This window comes from Danio aesculapii, chromosome 17, assembly GCF_903798145.1.
Source record: "Danio aesculapii chromosome 17, fDanAes4.1, whole genome shotgun sequence".
Classification (NCBI taxonomy): domain Eukaryota; kingdom Metazoa; phylum Chordata; class Actinopteri; order Cypriniformes; family Danionidae; genus Danio; species Danio aesculapii.
This window is the reverse complement of record NC_079451.1, coordinates 9,818,538-9,842,075: the sequence shown is the minus strand read 5'-3', so window position 1 is coordinate 9,842,075 and position 23,538 is coordinate 9,818,538. Positions and strand designations below refer to the sequence as shown.

The following is a 23,538-nucleotide window of genomic DNA, read 5'->3' as shown; positions in this document are numbered from 1 at the left end:
ACTGAATGAATGTATGAATGAATGAATGAATGAATGAATGAATGAATGAATGAATGAATGAATGAGCAAATTAATCAAAACATAAAAATAATTTAACAAATATTTAATGGATTATAAATGCACACACATAATATTAGAAACAAACACATTACATTTTAATAAAACAAATAATAGCAAGTTACAAAAAATACACATGTAAAGAATAAATAAACACACTATTAGTAAAACATTTCACAACATCATATTACTATTATCTTCTTATTCACTGCATAAATTGGGTCTAGCTAATACTAGTAGGAATATTGAATTTGATTTAGTTATTTAATTGACTTCAGACTGTCCAGAAAAAAAACAACAACATTTAGACATCCACCATAAATAATTTCAGCTGAGATTTTTATTAATTAATTGCTTAATATCTAAATATAAAAATTAATAATGAATTTGCATATGCAATGTTTATATTAATTATAGCAAATAGGAAAAAATGGATCTGTTCTGGTTCAGACATGCATTTAAAAATAAGATGTTAATAGTAGTAAATTCGAAATATATATAAAAAATCAGTATTCAGAATGATTTTAAACAATTATTAAACAATAGTCTGGTTTCAAGCAATATAAGCAAATAAAAGTGACCATATCTAATAAATAAATACAGGATGAAAGTGCAGACTATTAAACGTTAACTCTTTCAGGCATCTGTTCAATAAAAAGCACGACTAATTAACGCTCTAATTCTTTTATTCCACCCCCTCCTCCACCACCACCACAAAGAGCCCTCAGCTGTATCTTCCTCCTCTACTGCAGAGACTAACTGCGCAGCTGCAGCTTGAGCTCGAGTTGCACTGACATCGCAGACAAAATGGCAATGGATAATTTCATATTTGCGCAATGCATCCTCTACTTTTTAGCATTCGTGTTTGCTTTCATCGCCATAGTACCTCTGTCGGAGAACACGGAGGATTTTCGGGGCAAATGTCTGCTTTTCACGCGGGGGATGTGGCAGAACGAGAACATCACCGTGTCGAAACAGCGCTTCATCATTGAAGAATGGGGACCACAGTCATCCTGCAGCTTCATCACCGCCGTCGGCATCGCGTCGCTCATCCTGTCCGCTGTTCAAGCCTGGAGGTTGCTCTTCTTCGTCTGCAAAGGCCACGACGAGTGAGGGATTGCTTATTTTTGTATTGTTATGCTTGGGAATTTGATGTCTCACATGTGTTTGACCCGTGTCGGTGCGGTGAATGAGATGCGTGGATGCAGTTATGTCACACAGCCCGTAGATGAGTTGGGCTTTTAGTTCAACATTTGATTTTAGAAATGATTTGCTAATAAACTGTGGTGTAGTTTGGGATTTGTATTCTTTTAAAAGAAGGTTTCATTGTCTAATAAATGTAAATTGATTAAGGATTTATATACATGAGTTCAGATGTAAAAACCTCAAAGTGCTATCTGAAATTTCCTTCTAAAATAATTTAGTTATTTTACCTCTTATGCAGTAAAAATAAAATATTATTTGCCATATGCAGTTGAAAAAAATTATTAGACCTTTTGTGAAATTTTGATTATTTAAAAAATATTTTGTTAAAGTGTTGTTTAAAAGAGATATTTTTCAAGGCATTGTAAACAATACTTTTAATAAGTAATTTCTAATAAATAATGTCTTTTGTCTTTGACATTAATGACAGTATAATATTTTCCTAATTTACCTAGATATGGGTCAAGGCAAGTCATCGGACAACACTGGTTTGACCTGTAGTCAAAAAATAGAACAGTGCAGAATACAGTTTTATTTATTATTGATTATGGTTCATATGATGATTTAAAGTGGTTCAATTATTAAAAAGTCATTATTTAAGGTAAATATGTTTACTTATAGTTTACTTACAGCTGCACACATTCTCCCATCAAGTTTGTTTTTTATAAATCACAAATTTTGAGTGGTGATTATTCTTTTATACAAAAACTATCTCTCTGTTTAGGGTAGAAAACACACACTAAACACACATTGCCACGCTCATTCATCACTAGTGAGTGCATACTTTTAGCGGCCCTGACAAGCCATCTTTTAAAAAGGTATTTTAAAAAGTGTATTTACAAAACAATAGTGTACATAAAATGGAAATGATTTGAAAATAATGTGAACAATATCCAAAATGTGGGTCTTTAAAAATTTTAAAAATACTTTTGTTCTTGCACGTCTCATAATCAGTTAGGACATATGTAAAACAGTTTATTTATTTATTTGTTTTTTATGGTTTCAAAAGACATGTAAACTAAAATAAATAATTGTGTGGGCCACTTTTAGGGTATTTTTATGTTGCATAAATCCCATTCTTCTTTCCATTTTATGAAAAAAAAAAACCATCTTAACATTTTTTTTGAACTTAAGAAAAAACAGTACTGATTTGAAACGTCTGTAGTGTGAGTAAATGATCATTTTTGTCTCTTACCTTACCTGTTTATACAGCTCAATCTTTAATGCCTTCCTGAACCTGCTCATCAGCACGTTTGTAGTGTTTGCGGTATTCCTGTCCAGCACAATAGTTAGCGTGGGTTTCAATCTATGGTGTGATGCCATCACAGAAGGAGGCAGTATGCACAGCAGGTAAACGCCATTTACTGCTTTCATTGTGTATGTATACTGTAGATAAACCCACTAATATCAAAACACTAGCGAAATGGATGCTCTTCAAAGAATATTTGAGTTTTACCATGTTTTTTTTTTTTTAAATCAATTCAAATCGGATTAGGCCATTAGCATCTTGCTCAAAAATTAATTTTCAAAAGTTTGAATAATTTTTTCTATTTAAACTGACTCTTCTGTATGTACCCTGAGTAATAAGACTGGAAGAAAGTGAAAATGTTCTCTTTTATAGGCCTGTGTGGCCTCACTTTGGCATAGTAATCAAGGAATTCTGCTGCCGTACCATGGCTGCAGCAGGCGTAATGATATTATGAAGAGCCTAAAAAAAGTCCACTGCACCACCAGTAAGAATCTGTGTAATATTGTGCCTACTGCAGCCCATGGTAGCCTATGGCAGCAAAGTTCCTTAATTAAAACGCTGGAATGAGAGTATATATTTCCTAGCCATTTCAGCCTAGAAAATAGCAACATTTCATTTCCTGTCTGTCTTATTACACAATATAAGTACAGAAGAGTCAAGTTTTTATTAGGACAATTATCAACACTCTTTGGTCATTCTTAACCGAGATGCTAATTGTCAGAACCGATTTAGTGATTTATGCTAAGCTAAACTTAGAGTGGTCACGCCAGACATAGAGGTCAGCTCACTGGATTAAAAACTGGTAAAACTCAACTGTTTAACTCTAGGGAAGTTGAGCCCAATTAAAAAAAAAACTGAAGTGTTCCTTTAAACTGACTTTATAGGATGGAAAGTGCCCCAATTAACTATGTAGGCCTTTTATATCTCTGTTAGAGCAGAGCTGGTGACATTGAAATTAGCCAGGGGCATTTTTGGCTCGGTTCACTTCAGTGACTGTTCAAGTTATGTTTCATTGTCCACAGGCTGCTACAGTGTTTGAATATAAACCCAGAGTTTGTCTAACAAGCTTCAAGCTTTTAAGAAGTTCATACTTTGGATTTGTGCTGATTCTTCAAATGTCTGTGAATCAAATCTAACTTTGACTGTTGTCCATTTCTAGCTGCGAGGACCTCCAGGACACGGATCTGGAACTAGGATTAGACAACTCTGCATTTTATGACCAGTTTGCCATTGCACAGGTATGTCAAAGTTATTGCTTTTCACTCACAGGTCACTTTAGTTGGTGTACTTTTATAGTACTTGGGTGGATCCAGTTTTGCTTTAGACTAAATTTTGCGGCATAGAGTCATGCCTTTTTATAACTGATGTAATAGAGTTGACCAGAACGTAGAGACACATGTATTTTTTGATAAGGAAAATGACAAATAATACAGAAAATAGACTTTTCATGCAAAATTTTCAGGTACTAAACACACCAAATAATATGAAATTAAATAATTTATTCATGACAATTTTAGCTGAATGCATGATTCAAGAGGCATAGACATTCAAATAAGTTTATTGGGAGCCTTAAATTAAAACTTTCAGAGCAAAATGTCCATAGTAAATACTCATAAAAAATATATTATTAAAACATTATATATGGTATGATTACCAGCAGCGTTGCCATTGCAGACTGGTCATTAACTTGAACTACATATCTCATCATAGCTTGCAGTCACACACCAGTTTCAGTTCAACTTTTAATTACATATAACTGTTGACTATCAAGACTGAGCAATATGTACAGCTGTGTGTAATCAGAAAGTGAACTGAAACTGGTGTGTGACTGTAGGGCATGATGGGATATGTAGTTCACGTTCAATGGCAACACTGCTAATTATTATTTAAAACTGATTAATACATTTTTTAATTTTTAAAAAATAATAGGTTTTTCTGGGAGATGCTAAAGCATTCTAGACACAAATCTAAATCACGCCCATCCTTTAACCCCCAGATAATTTATTAACCTGCAAATAAAACCACATTCAAAATTGTATGAAATGAAATTAAATGCTCTTGCATCTGTTGACACTTTGCTTATGGACTCTTTTCATATTTCCAGGTTTCTCAGCTGCAGAAGTCAATCATAGTTGGGTAAATTTAGGGCACAGTCACTGGGAGAGTACAACAAAAATTTTTTTTTACAATCCTATTTGCTGAAATAATAAAAGAAAAACTGCACGATGGTGTTATCAAGGCTTTCAGAAAAGGAAATAAATTGTGCACTACTGATAACGGCAGCCAAAGGAGAGAAAAACATCAAATTTACTGTTCTGTCATTTACTGTTCGCTGCATTACATTACAAATAAAAGTGCTAATTAATTTTTGTAATTTGATACATATAAATATACATATATAATAAAAAAATTCTATATTAAAAGATTCCAAACATTTAAGATGATGACTGTTGAACGTGCCATAACAGTCTTGTAAAAAGGGTCCATTTTCACTGTTTATCATGACCATACCACTCACACCTTCTTTAATTCTTCTAGTTTGGTTTGTGGGCGGCCTGGCTGACTTGGCTCGCTATCACCATCGTGGCCTTTCTGAAGGTCTACCATAACTACCGTCAGGAGGATCTGGTCGACAGCTTGATCCACGAGAAAGAATTCCTGCTCGGACGCTCTTCACGCCGCAGCTCTGATGTGGTACACGACAAAAGTGGCATGATATGATCAACTGAACATTTTGCAATCCTAGAAAATTCCTACTGTGATGTGTGCAGCATTCTCAAGTAAAATGCATTCATAAGCTTCTCCATTTGGTTCGTGAACTTTGATTTTTGACTGTCGATGGACGCTATTTGAGCTGAACTGAACCAAATGTTTATGAATGACATTTTATTTGAGCTGTATTTGATTGATGACTGAGAATGCACTTTATTGTTCAGAGGTCACAGATTATTTACACACAACATTTTTGGATGTTTAGCTTGAAACACAAAACTCTGAACAAAAAAAAAAGCAGTGAACATGTACGTATAGGGGGTAGTTCACCCCAAAAAATTACAATTCCGTCATCAAGTGGTTCCAAAACCATAAGACTTTCCAGAAGATTTAAGAGATTTCCTATAACCTATAATCCAAAAAGCTTTCAAGCTGAGACATTTCATGAAGATGGCTTAAACGTAATTCAAAAGGATTCTCTAAGTGTTTAGAAGCGACAGTTTGCTTCAGATGATGCTTAGGTTTATTTTTGGCCTTAATTTATATTCAAACATTGATTAGGTGTATTTGTGAGACATGCAAGCTTACTGACTCTTATTAATGCTTTAAGCAAATACATTTTAGTTTTTGTTTACCATATATGTTGTGCATCTATAAATTTCTATGTATAAAAGCCTACATGAAATGCTATAAACTGATCATGTCTTGGTCTTAACCGTCCAATTCAAGTACAAAGTTTGTTGAATGGACTTTTGGAAATTCCTTTATGAAGGATATAACAGAAAAGATCTCTTTAAAGCGCTCATAAAATCAAAATGGAAGACTTTTGGCTTTTGTTTTAAATATGTTAGCCTTAAAGTTATCTACAAGCTAGCGTGCTCCCAAACAGCAACATAATTCATGTTTAGAAGAACTAAGTACTATATGAGAGAGTATAGAATACATAAGACATGTCACTACACAAGCAACAGTCAATATGGCAAATAAAGCCCTGCCTTCTAGTACAGAAGGTAATCATCGATCACTATAGACTGACGATACTCTAAGGGAGGGGCTTAGACCAGTCGTGAGTTTCTGCAGATTTTGAACGTTTATGCTGCGTTAACACCAGACGCGGAAGAAGTGTCAAGCGTAAGTGATTTACACGTTAAGTAAATGCAAAGACACGAATAGATGTCCTGCGGTGTGAATGACGCGATTTGCACAAATGAAGCAGCGCGAACTGTTGACACAGACAACAGTTCATCAAACTGGGCTCGGTTCAGTCAGAAGCACCGCTGAAAGCTTCTATCATCCAAGATTCAGGTATAGTTTCTGGAGGAGTTTATGAGCTCACAGAGCTCAGTATGAATGTCAGTAGTATACATTGAACTCGAACGTACTACATCCGCCATTTTGTCCTAGCCACGTCAGTTGCATGTCTTCACTCCAATTCATGAATTCTCTTGCGGTGCATCATGGGTTAGATTCACTTCAGAATCTCGCTGGAAGTAGTAGGTCATCCAGGTACTTCTCGCATACTATTTTCAAACTCAGACACACTACTCATTTTTAGCGTTCTATACATATGGATGAATTAAATTTCAAACGCAGCCTTTAACTGTATTCAAAACTTTCAGTCTCTTACTTCTGGACTAACAATTTTGATGAGATCATGCTACACTTCTAATTTTCTGTCCAATCAAATGCTGTCTGAAATCTGAAGCATCAAGTTTCTCCAATAGACATGCTAAAATCACATTGAGTAGCACTGTGTTTCAAAGCGATTCTTTAAAGTACATTTGAAATCTAAATTTAAAATGTTCACATTGTTAGCGCACATTGCTGTTTTTTAGGTGAACAATGAATCTGTACAAACGTTAATCCACTTTGGTAATCTTTAATCAAAATCACCATTTACTTTTGCATTTGATTCCTGCATCCTGTTGACATCATTTTGTCAGCTTTAGCCATCAATATTCTTAACCACGCCCCTCTTACCGTTAGTTTGCTATGAGGGAATGATGCGCAAAAAGAAAGCCCCACCCCCACTCATATTTATTCATATATATTCAAATATTCCATTAAGAGTACATAAACAAACTGAAATAAAAGATCTTTCTGTTCACATGCCCTTAAAAAAAAGATCTCCATTTGTGTTTCAAAATAAAAGTCTAACAGGTGACATAAGGATAAATAAATGACAGAATTGTGACTTTTTCCTGGATGAACTTTCCTTTTAAGGAAATATGCTTTAATGAAATATATATCATGTGTGACATACAATCAAAATCTTATCAACAGTTATGTTTTTACTCGAGCTGATCATTGTTTCCCGCTAAAGCCTGTATTTAAAGCAGCGCTAGAAGTGAGCAACAGCTTCCAGTCAGTCTCTATTGCATCAGTGCTAAACAATAGCTAGGAGTTGGACTTAGAACATACATCGTAGCTCAGGTAATTACTAGTTTTAAACACTATTTGAGGTTCTTTTTGTGTGTGTGTGATCCATGTCTGGTTTTCATTCCCTTCCAGTACTGCCTTTATGTATGAGACATATATAATCATTTATATTACTGTGGTAGTTTCTTTAATGGGAAACAGGCTTGCATGTACACATATTTTATATGAAAAGAAACAGACCAATGAAGAAAAAACAAAACTTTATAAAGATATTGAAGGCATATGACATCATTCACTGATCAAATGTGATATTTGAAAGAATAATGCTTTCGTGATTTGATTTATCCTGTTTACTTTCCTTGAATCATTGATGAGGCAATTACACTTCATATAGTTCACAATTATTTGAGGTATTATTGTGCATGCTGGAAAAAATTTTGATGTATGCAATTTTGTTTTGTTGGTTTAAGGACATTATAAACTAGGTTATGTTTTGCTAATTAATGGTGTGTGAGCATGAGTTGTGATTCACTGTAACTCAATAACACACCCACATTTCTGAGAACAATACATTATAAATTGTTTTGTGCATCATTTGATTTGTGTAATTTCCAACAGTATAAGTCCATATTTGTTTGTTTTAGGGCTTTTATTTAATAAAATTGCAGTATAAACAGCAATGATCAAAATACAAAGCAATTGTTGACTGAATTTTCTGACCATGAAATAAATAACTAGTGAGCATTTAAAGCTGTTTTTGGTGTGGAGTTTTTTTTTTGGGGTGGGGGGTAGATATGCAGATAATATACTTCCAACAAGCACCTCTATTGAAATACATTACAGAGAAATAAAACTCAGAACATGGTGGTGATTTTATTGCTTAACTGACTTTCGAGTACAACTATAAAGTTTTGACGATTTCCCTTTTTTCATCCGAATTTCCCTGAAATGGGTAAAGCAAGTGTGCATAAATTTCATAATTAGACACTTAGAGCTCATATAAATAACAAATACATGATGTAAATGACAACATACAAGAATACCTGTTTTATTTCTGACATTTTAAGGTGATTTTACCTCACAGTGGTTTGATTTCAGTAGATTGCAAGCCTTTTCAACTTTAATTTCTCTTTATTGTGTGTTGATTTAATCTAATTGTGTCTTCAATCAATATATGATGACAATAGTGAACAAATATATGATGTTGTTAAGAGTTCTTATCTCACCTAAAATTCATATTTAATCAAAACTATATATAACAATATAATATTTTATTGCACCTTTTTTTTTAAATCTCAAAATATGTATAAATGTTATTTATTCATGTAAAAGCTTGATTTTCAGTAGCCATTATTCAAATCTTTAATGTCACATGAACAGGATAGTTCACCAATAAATGAAAATTCTGTCATAATCTATCAAACATTTCTGATTTTCTTTCTTCATATTATAAAGGATGTTAAACCTGAAAGAAAGAAACCTGTAGCCATTGATTTCTGTAGTATTTAGTGAAGTTTTGATAAACTTCAGCTGCGGTCACACAAGGGTCGTACGGCGCTGCGAAAAGGGGCAGGATTAAACAAGATGATTAGACATTTAAAAAAGAGATCGATCGCTCCATATTTTATATTTGTGTCCAGAGAGGTCATGTTTTGATCCTCGATTTGTTTCACGCAGTCAAGTGATGCAACTTCGCAGGTCAGAGTTCACCAACTTTGCAACGCAGTGAACTGCGAAAATTGAGTTACGACCTTGCGTTTCCGGTCTGACACATTCGTGTGCGTATGAATGGAAGTCTATGGGGAGAAAAGTCCAGTGTGACTGCAGCTTAATTTTGAGAGGAGCACGTGATATGATTGATCACGGCTGGTCTATCATCTGTAATCATTAGTAAGCCAATTGGATCATTCCAAACTCACTATAAAAAGTCCGACTAGCATTACTCACTTATCTTAGTTTTTGAAGAATCCCCCCATCCACCCCATCTCCCCCTTGTCCTCCTTTACCACACTGAAAATAAATAATTCCTTGGATTTACAATTTTTTTTAAGTTAAGTGGTTGTAAACTATTTATTTGGGCTGAATTTAAACAAACAAATTAAGTTGAACATTACAAAATTTAATTTGTTTGTTTAAATTCAACTTGTTTGCAACAGTTTTGCATCATTTTATTCAGTGCAGGGGGAGCTCTCGAGAACTACCTGATCTCGTACCCCCTTACATGCTCATTGACCAGGGGTTAGCCCTGGGCTCAATTATCTCCAAGCTCAGTGTTCTCTCCCGGGACAGCATGCCAAACCTGTTATTTTTATCAAGCAATATCTAAGTGTGAACTCTTGAATTTATTTTATTTTTAAATTGGAAGTCAATGGTTACAGGTTTTCAACTTTTTTCAAAATATCTTCTTTTGTGATCAACAAAAAAAAAGAAACTCATAAAAGTCTGAAACCACATGAGTAAATAGTTTGGGGTAAACTATCCTTTTATGATTCATGCTGAATTTTGAAAACAATTGTGCTGCTTAATAATTTGAGGAAACAATTTTACTTTAACTTCTTATCAATTTAAAGGATAATTCAATTATTTTATTTTAATTCTACAAATGGCAACAATTTGGTTTTATTTGCAGGTTAATAAATTATCTGGGGGTTAAAGGATGGGCGTGATTTAGATTTGTGTCTAGAATGCTTTAGCATCTCCCAGAAAAACCTATTATTTTTTAAAAATTAAAAAATGTATTAATCAGTTTTAAATAATAATTAGCAGTGTTGCCATTGAATGTTAGGCATGGATATTTATATTGCGATCATGATTTTCAAAGGTATTACAGCGCTTACGTAACGTAAATGTTTATTATTACCATTTGATAAGTCTCCCAATACAGTTTGATAGAGCGATTGGACCCGGAAGCCGCTTCGAGTGACGTCACACTTAACAAGCGATGAAAGCTTTTGACACTAGAAACAAAAAAATTATCTGATAAAAAATGCTAAATAATTGCTATAAAGAAAGGTTAAACAAACGAAAGTGCAACATTTACAGTAAGTGTAATAGTAAAAAGAACCTTTTCTACAAAAACAAAAGCCAATGCACCATTTGTAGGCATAGGCCAAGACGCTGGTCTGAGTTTATGTAAAATATAAACAGAAATGTTGCGAGCGTCATAAAAGCATTCAACTTTTTTTTTTTTTTAATAATGGCATTCTTTCATTTGCCAGTTAAATCTGGCAGTGCATGAGACAATATATGGCCAGCTCATCCTCCAACAGTCTTCTGTCTCTTCTCTGAGACAATTTATGGCAGATGGAAACGTTTGTGCTTAACGTAACAGCTTTGCCCTTCGTAAAGTAGATTAACGCTAAAGGTGTCTTCATTGTGCCAGTTCTTCTCTATTCACAAATATATTCTTCAATAACGACTGGTGTCATTCAGTTTATATGTGTTGCTAAATGCATAAAACGCATATTTGTACTCTAAACCTATTTGATTATTAGTAAAATAAATAGCATTGTCTTGCATTCCACAGACACATTCAACCACATTATGTACAGCAAGTGCATTAAATATAAAAGAAATTGATAAATGAAATTGTTGGACATTAAAAAGCTTATATAATGTGATACATAGAGGTTCATAGAGGATACATTGTGCACATTCTGTAGAGCCCGACTGATTTTGTGTCTGATACAATGCTGAGTGATAAAGAGACTAAATTCTTTGAATGAACTTTTTCCAATCATGTTGGTTCCAATCATGTTGGTCAGTCAAAAAATCGTCAACTAAATGACCCTAAAATCATAATGGTGTGTAACCATGTAGTAATGCATTTCTTCATATGAGTGCATATGAATCATAATTCAAATAAAAATAAAATTTGAAATAAAAGTAATTGTATGGATTATTTGTACTTATATTTAATATTTTAGATATTTAAAATTGTTTTATATATATATATATATATATATATATATATATATATATATATATATATATATATATATATATATATATATATATATATATATATATATTTAAAAATTCAGAATAAATCAATACATAGAACATAATGAGAATCATTACTGACCTGACCTGATTTGATTTAAAATAAAAAAAAAAATACCTAAAACTTATCATTATGGGTGTGTTCACACATGCTGTTTGAGTCTGTTGGTTCATCGGTCCTTAAATATATATAAATAAAATACAAGATAAAAGGAAATTGCACATAGTCAAAAATTGGTTTGCTTTGCATTCAAATTGACATTTCTGAAACCCTTCCAGATTTTCTAACTAACGTCAGTAAGCACACTTAAAAACCGCACAATCTTTACAAGTAGTATTGGGTGCCAGAAGGCACAGGACATCAACATGATGTCAAATTGATGTTGTGGGATGTTTCATTTTTTTTGGAAAAGAAAATCGAGTTCAACACTGAACAGGCGTTGCATTTTGGCTACTTTCCAACACAACCTAAAAACAACAAAATACTAATGTCTAATGATGTTACAGCTTGACGTTGTGTGAATAATACCGATATGACGTCTATCGGACGTTGGATTGTGGTTGCCATTAGAATTGGCTAGCGTGGAACTGACGTTTCGACACAGTGTAAGATCCCAAAGCGCAAGTGTTTAGAAACATTACACCGAAGCATGATGCGAAACAGCCAGTTTATGTGACTTACAGTAGGTGATTCGAACCACCCAGGTCACGCGACAAAAGTGTTTCAAAACACAAGGTCATGTGACTACAGCGATTCAAAGCATCAGGCATTTCAGAAGTGTTTCGAGACCTGGCGAATCTGGGTTCAACTGGCAGGGTCGGAAAAAAAATCTTTAGCTCCTGTAGCCTAGTGGACTGTGCGTGTAAAAAGAGTAACTTCGAATTCCGACTTGTACAAATACTTTGAATTTATGGCTTGATGTATTTTATTACTGTTACTTTTTTATGAGCAAAACAAGACATATTTGTTCAAAAATGCTCATTTGGACATCAGACCAATGTTAAAAGAAAACACTTCACAAGACAGAGCATTTAAAAAACAACATTTATAGCTGCATCACCCTGGATTTGAACCCATTCTCTCTGCATGCTAGTTTAGAACTCTCACCACTTCACTAAATCACTTGAAGCCTTGACTCTACAACATGGGGTTGCTTAACTGTTTCTTTGATGAAGCTGTTCCAGAGCAATATACAAAAAATGGTCACTAGGCGTCACTGTAGAGACAGGTTTCGAAACGTTTTTAAGCTTCGACACGTTTGCTTTTCCCACCACTAGTTGTCATACCTGATGAATAAATGTCAGTATTTGACGTCAATATGACGTTGATTCGACGTTGAATTTTGTCCACTTTTTTCTAACACAACCTAAAATCAATCAAATATCATATATCCGTTATTTATACCAAAATAACATTGTCCTTAGACGCAGGTGACATAAATCCAACCTAATATTAATGGCTTATGATGTTGTGGGTCTGCTCGGATGTTTATAAGAAGGTGTCTGATGCATACAAAATGGACAGCAGAGTGTCACAAAGGAGTCAAAATAGCCCAAGAAAATATTCCATCGATCAAAGACAAATATTTGCTGCAAGGAGAGGTGCGATGATCAGAGAAAATCAGTACGTGTGAGACACCTGTCTTTTTTATGATCACATCTTGTGACATGTCCTGTTTTTGGATTGTTTAGATGATTGGGAATCTTAGCATTCAACTTATTCAATTGAACAGCAGTTAGACCAGAGCTGTTTTATTCAGACCAAACCTGACAAGTGTGAACACAACCTAAGATGTGAAAATCCATTGTAGAAAATGATATTAGAGCATGAACAGATTCCCAAACCAATCCTGTCTTTAATTATGCAATTCAGTAAACGAATTGCTACAGGTTCTTAAAGGGACACTTCACCCAAATATAAAAAAAAGACTAACTATATACTAACCCTCAAATGGTTCCAAATCTTTCTGACTTTCTTTCTTTTCAAATGTACTCTTTAAATCAATAAGCCCTTATATTGTTATTTATTCATATCCTATCACAAAATAGTGCTTCAGAACTTGACTAAATTTTGATACAAAATATTATTAGCAAAGAACATCACTAGCAGGAAATGGTCCAGCCATGCGTTTACTCATTCTCTAAGCACATGCGGTGTGTCAGATCTAGCTTAATTGTTTCGGTGAACATGTAACATAGCTACATGTTGCTTTTTATTTTAACATATTGCACATTAAAGACCAATACGAGTATATATCGCATGCCTAGATTGACTGATAATAAATCAATGACATGTCAATGAATCAGTCGGGCTCTAAGACTGACATACAGAATTCATTCATACATGTTCTTCATTAACAGTACAGTAGAATTCCAAGTGATGAAGGTTTTAATTACTATTGCTGCACAAATTCTTTGGACCAACCGATGCTTTAAAATGTATCGTCCAGAACCACTATACAAGGACAAAGGGCTACAGAGACCTGATTATATATATACGACTCTGTATGATGAGGATGTGGCATTAACTGTGCCACCATAAAGGGCAAAAAACATACCATCACTCAATGGTGTGGAAAAGCACATGGCCTTCAAATCGAGGTGGATGTTGAACACTCTCAAGAGATTTTAACTGGTGACCAGTCTAATTAGAACAGTGAAAATAAAGCAATAAAAACGCTAATTTTCTCTGCAGTCTTTCAAAAATCATGCCAACCTTTTTTTTTTCTTTTCATTGCTCGATGCTGGTCAGTTATGGTCATTGCATGGTCAGCCAGATCCAGCAGGCCCAAACGATTTGTTTGAACTGAAGCAGGTACACAGCCAGTGCCGTCTGCAGCTCTTCGCAGGCTCGCTGGGGTCTCCGGCGGTCCGTACAGTATAATGCCAGACCCAACGCTGACAGCAGAAGGAACAGGCAGGTCAGCAGGGCCAGGTGCAAACGGCTCTGAGGGGTGTCGTATACTGAAGCACAAAATTCAGAGTGACATACTACCTTTTTTTGGATTTGTAACTGCTTAAAGATATATAAATATTGTTTAAAAACAGTCATTCTTTAAAGTGACCCTTTAAAGTGGACTTAAATGCAAAAAAAATATTTTTATAAGGCGATTAAACTGTGGCAACAGTCTGTGAATATAACCAGCTTCTAATAGTAAAAATGTATTAATTTTATTATTTATAATCACACTTCATAAAAACTGCAGAAACACTTTGATTGACATTCGACCTTGTCATTGGAGGGGGAAAGCCCCAATTAAATGTTAGTCTTGTTTTTAAATCCACCACTATGTTGACACATGGGTATTTGTAGCTCCAACCTTTTTTGAAAATATTATTAATTCATTTGAATTTAAAGTGACAGTCACCAAATGGCACAATTAGGATCAAAGCCTGAAAGGGGCAATTTTAAAGAGTTATAATACAAATTTTTGTGGGGTGTTTTAAGCAGGAACTTCACTTACACACCCTAGGGACTTATTTTACATTTTGTAAAAAAGGGTATTATTGGGCCCCTTTAAAGAACTACTTTAAACAGATTAGGCTTCTTCAAATATTTAAATAATTTAGCTATTTGTGAATGTAAAGTTTTGAAGTGCATAATAAACCAGTCAAATTCTCTTAAATCAATTCTGAATGCCTGAAATGAATCATCGGAAAGTCCAGTTTAACTTTAGTAACTGTTCTACATTAATCTGTAACCCACTGGTATAATACCAGGATATAATGTTCAACAGCTACTAGTAAACAATGTCAGCAAGTGATGGGAGAAATTAAGCTTTTCATAGCTTTGAAACAATTTAACCAATTTGACTGATTTGCTGGAATGTTCACAGTTTTGAAATCATGTTATGGCTTTCCATTTTCTTTTCTTCATCTACAGTATATGTTAAGCTGCTTTGACACAATCTACATGGTAAAAAGCACCATAGATATAACAATGAATTGAAATAAGAAAAATATGTAATACAAAATAATGTGTCAATTTTAAAAGAGTTTGAACTCTTAGTTCAAAGATTATCTATAGGAACGCATCAAGGCTGCATTTTTTACACGATAAATAAGTTAGAATTCCACAATGTCCACAATGTTAACAGCATTTAAAAAATAAAAACATAAACATAAAGAAAAAGGCTACTCTTGGTTTTGCATGCATGGCATATAACTCAATATAATATTTCAAAATTTGTCAGTCCATGTGCACTCTAAAAACCACAGAAAAGTGCAGCTTATAAACTCCAGTGTACTAGAGACCTGTTGCACAAGCCAGTTTTTTTTTTTACACAGACAATTTTACATTTAATTTGAATTTTTTGGGGGGTGCAAAGGGGGGGGGGGGTTGACTAGGAATATATATATTCTCAAACTTATTCTCAAAAATGTGCTTAAATTAATATTTTTTTCTGATCATTATATTTATCTACGACAGAGAAGAGAATTGCTGAATCTCTCATGAGAATGAATCAAACTGACTTTCTCACGTGTTGCATGATTTGCCTTTTGCTGCACGTGTCCTTTTCAGGTACATAAGTTACCCTCAAGTTGACAGAGAAAGTTTTTGTAAGTATTGTGAAACCACTTAACCTGATCTTAACCTGGTTGAATTTTCCTTTGGTTTTCTCAACCCGAAGTTTACTCTGCAACCCAGAGTTTGTTCAACAGGCCTCAGAATGCATGCATGCAACATAACAAAATAGTGGCAAAATAAAATAATCAAATGAATACATAATTCAAATAAACCAATTAATAAATCAATCAATCAATCAATCAAATCAATCAATCCTTCATGCATTTTTGAGATTCAACACACTAGTTTACTTACCTCCTAAACAGTCATAATACGGAATGTCTGGAAACCCAACATATAAAAGATGACAATCAGGTTTCAGATTTTGGAAAAAACCAGAAAGAGTCTAATAATCAAAGGTGGAGTCACATTTCAAGTTGTTGGGCAACTTTTTGTTGTGAAATTACTGGTCAGTCTAATATACAATGCACATTAATGCTGTAATACACATTAGTAGTCCATAAGCAGTGTTGGGCAATAACGTGTTACTAGAAATGCGTTACTGTCACGGCATTACTTTTGACCAACTAATACTGTAATGCATTACCTTTTTAAATATATTAACCCTGTTACTGTTACAATATGATGCCTTAGTCTGTTACTTGGCAAATTAATTAATTTTAGCTGCAGTCTAGCCTACATTTTCCTGTTTACAGCAGCGACGCTTGGTGGGATTGATGAATGCCAACCTACCACCGTAAAGATGATGGGTCATGTATGAGCAGTGTTGCCAGATATAGCTGACCTTTTCCAGCCCAAAAGCTGTCCAAAACCCACCCAAACCCACAAAAAAACACCAAAAATATTAGATTAATATTTTATGTAATTTTAATTAATTAAAAAAAATCTAAATTAACCTAGTTACTTTAACTGTCATGTGTTTTTAACCATACAGCAACAAGCACCAGCAGTCACAGAACCACCACATAACCGGATCACACTGAAACACAGCCCCCTCTCACCCACACACTGCACTTATTGTTGTGTAGACTATAAATTCGTCCCATTTGGCTTTTTAAATTCTTTCGAACATGTTTAGGTGCTGCTTGTCAAGCAGACAAGCTTCTATGTTTGTTCTTGCTGTCAATTGCGGAAAAAATGATCGATAAAAAATGAATAAGGAACACAAATATGTTTCACACACCCATGTTGCCAAACCAAAAATAAATTATTTTTTCTCAAACATCACTACACTAGTGACAACAGACTATTACATAAGAAATTGTCTTGTTTTCTGAAAAAAACTCCATCAAAATTAAGCGATTGCCAATGGGGTAAGAAAATAAACTTCATGAGATCTCAAACAGAAGTTTGAAGCATCACTTAATTTTCTCATGCCATTTTTTTGTCTAGTAATCTTGATTTTAGATATTTGGACTGGAAGCGAGATGAAATTACTAAGTAAGAAAAGTTTTTTTGCAGTGGAGCTATACATGACAACAAGAATGATCCAAAAAAGGTGAGTGAATAAAAACGTGTCTTTAGTCTTGCAACGCAAAGTAACTTTACCACCGCTGCTTTACTACCGTAGTTAACCCTTTCACTGGTGAGTTAAAAGATTCTGTCTGGCCCCAGGACTGAGTTTTGTTATAAGGCGATCATTATTTTAGATTGTTCACCCTTAATGTTTCCATGGCGATGCCTCGTTTGTCATGTGACACACCGCAGCCACAATAGCACTGTGTGACAGATGTATCCCTTTTATTACTGTTATGCTGTTTTAATATAAAATATATAAGTGAGTGTTTTTGTTGTTTAAAAGATGTATAAATGATCTTGATCATAATCTTTGACGTGAGAGGGGCATCGGCATGTTTACTTGCAGCCGCGCATATGCCTTATTCATAAAAGCAGAACACGCAGGATTCAGCATGTAAATTCATCAGTTACTCCCAAAATGCATGCAAACAAATGGCTGGGCAGCTGGGAGAATAATAGATTAAACTTTATTGTTACTTTTACTGCATGTATCTGATGTAAATAATACACATGGGAAAATTATATTTGAATGGATTGTTCGACTTCGATAGACTTTCCTGTATGTTTTACAAACTCTAAATGGATTGTTTCACTAGTACTTGTGTGTATTTGCATGTCTAAAACATAAAATAAGCATTGGGTGGTTAAAAACACTGCATAATTGTGATAATATGACTTGTCTTTCTCTGGCTCAGCACCAGCCAACACGCTAAAGCTCAGTTGGAATTTTTCACATCATGCTTGTCAAGCTGGATAACAAGTAAACACCAGCACCAGGGACATTACGTTTCTCATTTTAAAACGGAACAAAAATAGAATTCTGTAGTGATTTACCCTGCTGTTGCTCCCTTCCTTCTCATCAAAGACTCCAACATGTTTGTGTTTCAGATGCTGGATCACTGCCATGGTGCTCCGGTCAACACGTTTGCATATGGCCGTTTAAACACTTTTTATGTTTATTTAGTGTGAAATGCTCCCACACCTTGGATTACTAGGGTCGCACAGCTTTCTCTTCTTCGCCATGTATTCCTCCACTCGTTTTTTTGCTCCATCCTGTCTATGAGGTGCAGAACTCTGCTGGCATGAGTGCGCGAGAGAGGCAGAGTAAAGTTTTCAACTAAAGTTTTTTAATAATCAAACGTCTCTGCATCGTGCTACATGACGAAACAATTATGAAATTTATTGCCAACGCTTTTAATAATCGATTTGTTGTTGCAGCCCTAATTACATCTACAGTATGGAGTAACAACCTACAGTATTATTATTATTATATCTACAGTATGGAGTCAGAAGTGACGTTATTCATTTGAACTTTCATTGAATTTTGTTAAAGCCTTTAAACAAGACGAGGTCCTGAGAGAAAGACAAAACTGAATTACCTTTTTTAAATTTCTTAAATTGAATTCCTTATTTCAATAACATAACGGTCTTCTTGGCAGAGATTGCACGATGCCTAATTTGCATGTATAATTAATCTGGAAAGTAAATCACTTGGGCACGTTTGTGCATCCACCTTTTTTTTTTTTTTTAAATGAGAGGATTCATTAAGCACAGCTCTCAAAGACAGACTCTTTTACAAGCCACTTCAGCATGTTTAATTTACTTTAGTATTTTAAGTGCCAGCTCTTAATAATGCAGAGATCCACTTTAAAAGAGCAGTTCAAAAGAGACTCTGGGGATTTGAGGGACTGCTGGAGCAGATTAGTTTGGATTGTCTCACCGTGAACAGTGATCTCCGGCTCTCTGAAGCGAACCCGTCTCTCGGTTTTTCTCTTGCGCGACGGGTCTGACTCCACATTGCTCACATTTGACCTTTTCAGGATAGAGGTGGGCAGTTTTTCATGTATGACCTGAAATCAGAAAGAAAAACACTGACTTGCACAATGTTTGATAGAGACAATATGAAGTTGTCTAACTGTGGCAGTAAACTTAAGACCTTCAGCTGCAAAATCCTGTAACCTTTTGGCATTAACACACAATTTTCATGTGACGTGACTGCGTGCAGTAAAATGTCATGACATTTTAACAGCAAGAAGTAGCAGAGTGGAAAACAACAAGCTGAGTTGTGGGTTAATGATGTAATGAATCTACAGTGGTGTAAAGTAACAAATTACAAACACTCAAATACTGTAAATGAGTAGTTTTTCTCAGGAATTGTAATTTACTAAGTAGTTTTCAAAATGTGTACTTTAACTTGAGTACATTTTTAGTGCAGCATCTGTACTTTCCTTCATCTACTTTCCTTCAACCTGCAGTCACTACTTTATTTTTTCTTTTCTATGGGGATTAGAAAATTCAGTCCTGTGATTCCTGTCCAATCAAATCGCACATAGAAGTAAAGAGGTAAATCACATCATAATGAACTACTGTACCTCAAGACATGGGCAATTTATAATTGCAGCAAACAGTTTGGAAGCAATAAGTGTCCAAGAAGATGTTCAAAATTTTCACATGCATTGACCCAGAGACTGTTTAGATGCATGTCACTGATGAAAAAATGATGGATGTTTAGTGTATGAAGACCGAAATGGCTTTAAACACCTAACAGGCACAAGACATCAACATGACGTCAGATTGAAGTTGTACCCCAACGTCATAGGAACATTGCATTTTCTTTGGAAAGGAAAATCGGGTTGATGTTGGATTTTTGTCACTTTCTAACACAACCTAAAATCAACAAAACCTCAACTTCATTTGATGTTGTTTTTGGACATTAAAATAACATCGTCCTTCTATGCTGGCGAGACATTGAATATTGGTCACCTGACATCGAACTAAATCAAACCTAATATCAATGTCTTATGATGTTGTGTGCCTGCTGGGCAATAATTGATGCACTACAGAATGTTACGTTTACACAAATCCACAAATTACATTTAAATGCATCAGCTTTTTACAGCATAATACTCACTACTCTTGAGCACTTTTGAAAGAGCTACTTATTACTTATACTTTGAGTAATATTAACAAAGGATACTTTAACTCTACTTGCACTACATTTTTAGGCAAGTAATGGTGCTTTTGCTTAAGTATGATTTTTCTTTACTCTTTCCACCACTGTGAAGCTATTATACTTAGATTATAATGTCTACATTTTAGAAAGTAGAATTGCAATGCATTCAAAAATACACACATTTCATAATGAAAAATATGTCTTTTCCAACTGGTCCAACTTTCAGTTTTTCAAAAGCTGACCCAGAAAACTCTGAAAAATCCCATTGACTTAACATGGGACCAAATTTTGACGCGCCATAACTTTGTATGAGATATTGTTAGAAACACAGGATCTTACACAACAGAAGACATTGTCAAGTTTGTGTAAAACTATATATTAAACTGGGGTGTAAGCTGCCAAAACTTGCCCATTGACTTACAATGGTGAAGAAACTCCCATTCATTCATTCATTCATTTTCTTTTAAGCTTAGTCCATTCATTAATCTGGGGTCGCCACAGCAAAATGAATATCCAACTCATCCAGCATATGTTTTACGCAGCAGATGCCCTTCCAGCCACAACCCAGCACTGGGAAACACACATACACTTTTGCATTCACACCCACACATACACTGCGGCCAATTTAGCTTGTTCAATTCACCTATAGTGCATGTCTTTGGACTGTAGGGGAAATCGGAGCACCCGGAGGAAACCCCAGGGAGAACATGCTAACCTCACACAGAAATGACCCAACCAGGGCTCGAACCAGTGACCTTCTTGCTGTGAGGCAACATCCCTACCCACTGCGCCATCGTGTCGCCAATTCCCATACAAAAAAAACAAAACTAAACATAATGAATTGTGGGTGGATTCATTTGACTCAGGCAACCAATCAGTCTCTCAGAAATATTCTACAGCTGACATGACACACCCTAGCAACCATTTAGAGCACCCTAGCAACTGATCGATGATCTGAAATAGTAGACATTTTTGCACAATTGTTATTCCTTCATTCCTTCATTTTCTTTTCGGCTTAGTCCCTTAATTAATCTGGCGTTGCCACAGCGGAATGAACCGCCAACTTTTCCAGCATATGTTTTACGCAGTGGATGCCCTTCCAGCTGCAACCAAGCACTGGGAAACACCCATACACTCTCACTCACACACATACACTACGGACAAGCTACCCAATTCATCTATACCACATGTCTTTGGATTGTGGAAGAGAAACCGGAGCACCCGGAGGAAACCCACGCCAACATGGGTAGACATGCAAACTCCACACAGAAATGCCAACTGACCCAGCCGGGGCTCGAACCAGCGACCTTCTTGCTGTGAGGCAATCGCGCTACCCACTGCGCCACCGTGATGCCAGCATTGTTATTATTCAATTAAATTTGATTCATGTTTATTTATAAAGCGTAATTGCATGTTCTCCCCGTGTTCGCGTGGGTTTCGTCCGGGTGCTCCAGTTTCCCCCACAAGTTCAAAGACATGCGGTATAGGTGATGTTGGTAAGCTAAATTGTCTGTAGTGTATGTGTGTGAATGAGAGTGTATGCGTGTTTCCCAGTGATCAGTTGTGGCTAGAAGGGCATTCGCTGTGTAAAATATATGCTGGATAAGTTGGCGGTTCATTCCGCTGTGGCGACCCCAGACTAATAAAGGGACTAAGCCAAAAAGCAAATGAAGGAATGAATGAATAAACAGGATTTCATAGAAAATGTTACAGAATATTCTTTATCACGGACTCTCTTTATAGTTTTACCTTAGTTTTAAGAGTGTCTTGTAGTGTGTATGGCTCTTTTCTGTGTCGTAGCTCAGGGTGTCTGTCTTTATGGCTATGAGAGATGCTGCTCAAAGCATCGCTGAAAGACTCGGTGGCCGAGAACCTCTTGGAAAGGGTGGACACACACTCTCCCAATGAATCTGCCAAACACAAACATAAGGAGAAAGACATATTAGTAGACATTAACACTTCAGCAAATAAAGGAATTCACATATTTGTTAAGCACAGAAGCATTTAGCATTGAAACTATGACACAGGTGATATGCTGTTGTGAAAGCATTTTTCTCAGAATGCTGAGTCTGCAGCCAAGTTTGACATTCGTGACACATTGCTTGCCCTATACAATACATTTTTCATCATCTACTGTAGGAAACAGGCAACAGTGAAGATGCAGAGCGACCCGGTCCCTGCAGAAAACTAGCAAAGCATTTCTGCTCACAAAAATGCCCTGGCCTCAAACTGTCAAACGCACGACATGGCGTTTCTGCTGCAGATCTAAAGCGCCATCAGCCTCGGACAGAAAGTGCATGGTTTGGAATAAATGTTTGGTCGTTCGGGTGATTTACCTCTGCTGTTTTTTTATTGTTCAGAAGGGTAAGTACTGTACACTTAGATGTAGTGCAGCTGCCTTGCTTTCCCACTGAGTAGATGTGGTAAATAGATGTATATAAGAAACATGCTTAAAACATTTTTCTTTTCTTTTTTTTTACTGAAGGCTGTTTTCAAGCTGTGGCTGGTATTTTGTTAGAGTTTGACAAACAGAACACATGACCTAGAATTTAAAAGGTTGATTGGTCATATGGGATTATATACTGTACAGTAGACTGCGTAAGATTTTTAATTTTTTTTGTAGATTTACACAAATTTATATACAACTTTACCCTTGGTAAATCAGCTTAAACTATAGCTGACACATAAAGAACTAAATAAACAAATGGTTACACTTTACAAAAAGGTTTCATTAGTTAATGTTAGTAATTGTATTTAATCAACAATACTTGAACAGCATTTATTCATAATAGTTCAACATTTAAAATAAAAATTCATGGGTGTTAACTTTAGTTAATGCACAGCAAATTAAGACAAACTAACAATGAACAACTTTAATTACATTTCAAGAGTTCACACTTAGATTTTGCTTTATACTAACAGCAGGTTTGGCATGCT

General features: G+C 35.2%; 2 protein-coding genes across 3 annotated transcripts in view; one reads left to right on the top strand and one right to left on the bottom strand.

The window, feature by feature from the left end:
* Positions 1–823: 823 nt before the first annotated feature.
* Positions 824–8,383, top strand: LOC130244813 (transmembrane protein 179). The gene is made up of 4 exons (XM_056477351.1): positions 824–1,166; positions 2,473–2,610; positions 3,669–3,747; positions 5,048–8,383. Exons 1-4 carry the CDS (start codon positions 865–867, stop codon positions 5,228–5,230), a joined length of 702 nt encoding a protein of 233 aa, XP_056333326.1. The 5' UTR covers positions 824–864; the 3' UTR covers positions 5,231–8,383.
* Positions 8,384–11,666: 3,283 nt separating this feature from the next.
* c17h14orf180 (chromosome 17 C14orf180 homolog) overlaps positions 11,667–23,538 on the bottom strand; it is a 52,078-nt gene continuing 40,206 nt past the window's right edge. Inside the window, exons 7-10 of one of the 2 annotated variants that reach the window (XM_056477658.1) lie at positions 22,351–22,511; positions 19,369–19,498; positions 16,425–16,451; positions 11,667–14,566 (exon numbers count right to left, since the gene is read on the bottom strand). In XM_056477658.1, coding sequence (XP_056333633.1) covers positions 14,361–14,566; positions 16,425–16,451; positions 19,369–19,498; positions 22,351–22,511 — 524 coding nt within the window. In that variant the 3' untranslated portion in view covers positions 11,667–14,360. The remainder of the gene's footprint in view (positions 14,567–16,424; positions 16,452–19,368; positions 19,499–22,350; positions 22,512–23,538) is intronic. The other variant, XM_056477659.1, reaches the window with a different exon arrangement.

What these genes read in the sequence shown, in the direction of transcription:
- LOC130244813 (XM_056477351.1), top strand. Translation starts at nt 865, where the DNA reads ATGGCAATGGATAATTTCATATTTGCGCAATGCATCCTCTACTTTTTA. An exon ending in GTCTGCAAAGGCCACGACGA is followed by an intron (nt 1,167 to 2,472) that starts GTGAGGGATTGC and finishes CTGTTTATACAG; the next exon opens with CTCAATCTTTAATGCCTTCC. An exon ending in ACCAGTTTGCCATTGCACAG is followed by an intron (nt 3,748 to 5,047) that starts GTATGTCAAAGT and finishes TAATTCTTCTAG; the next exon opens with TTTGGTTTGTGGGCGGCCTG.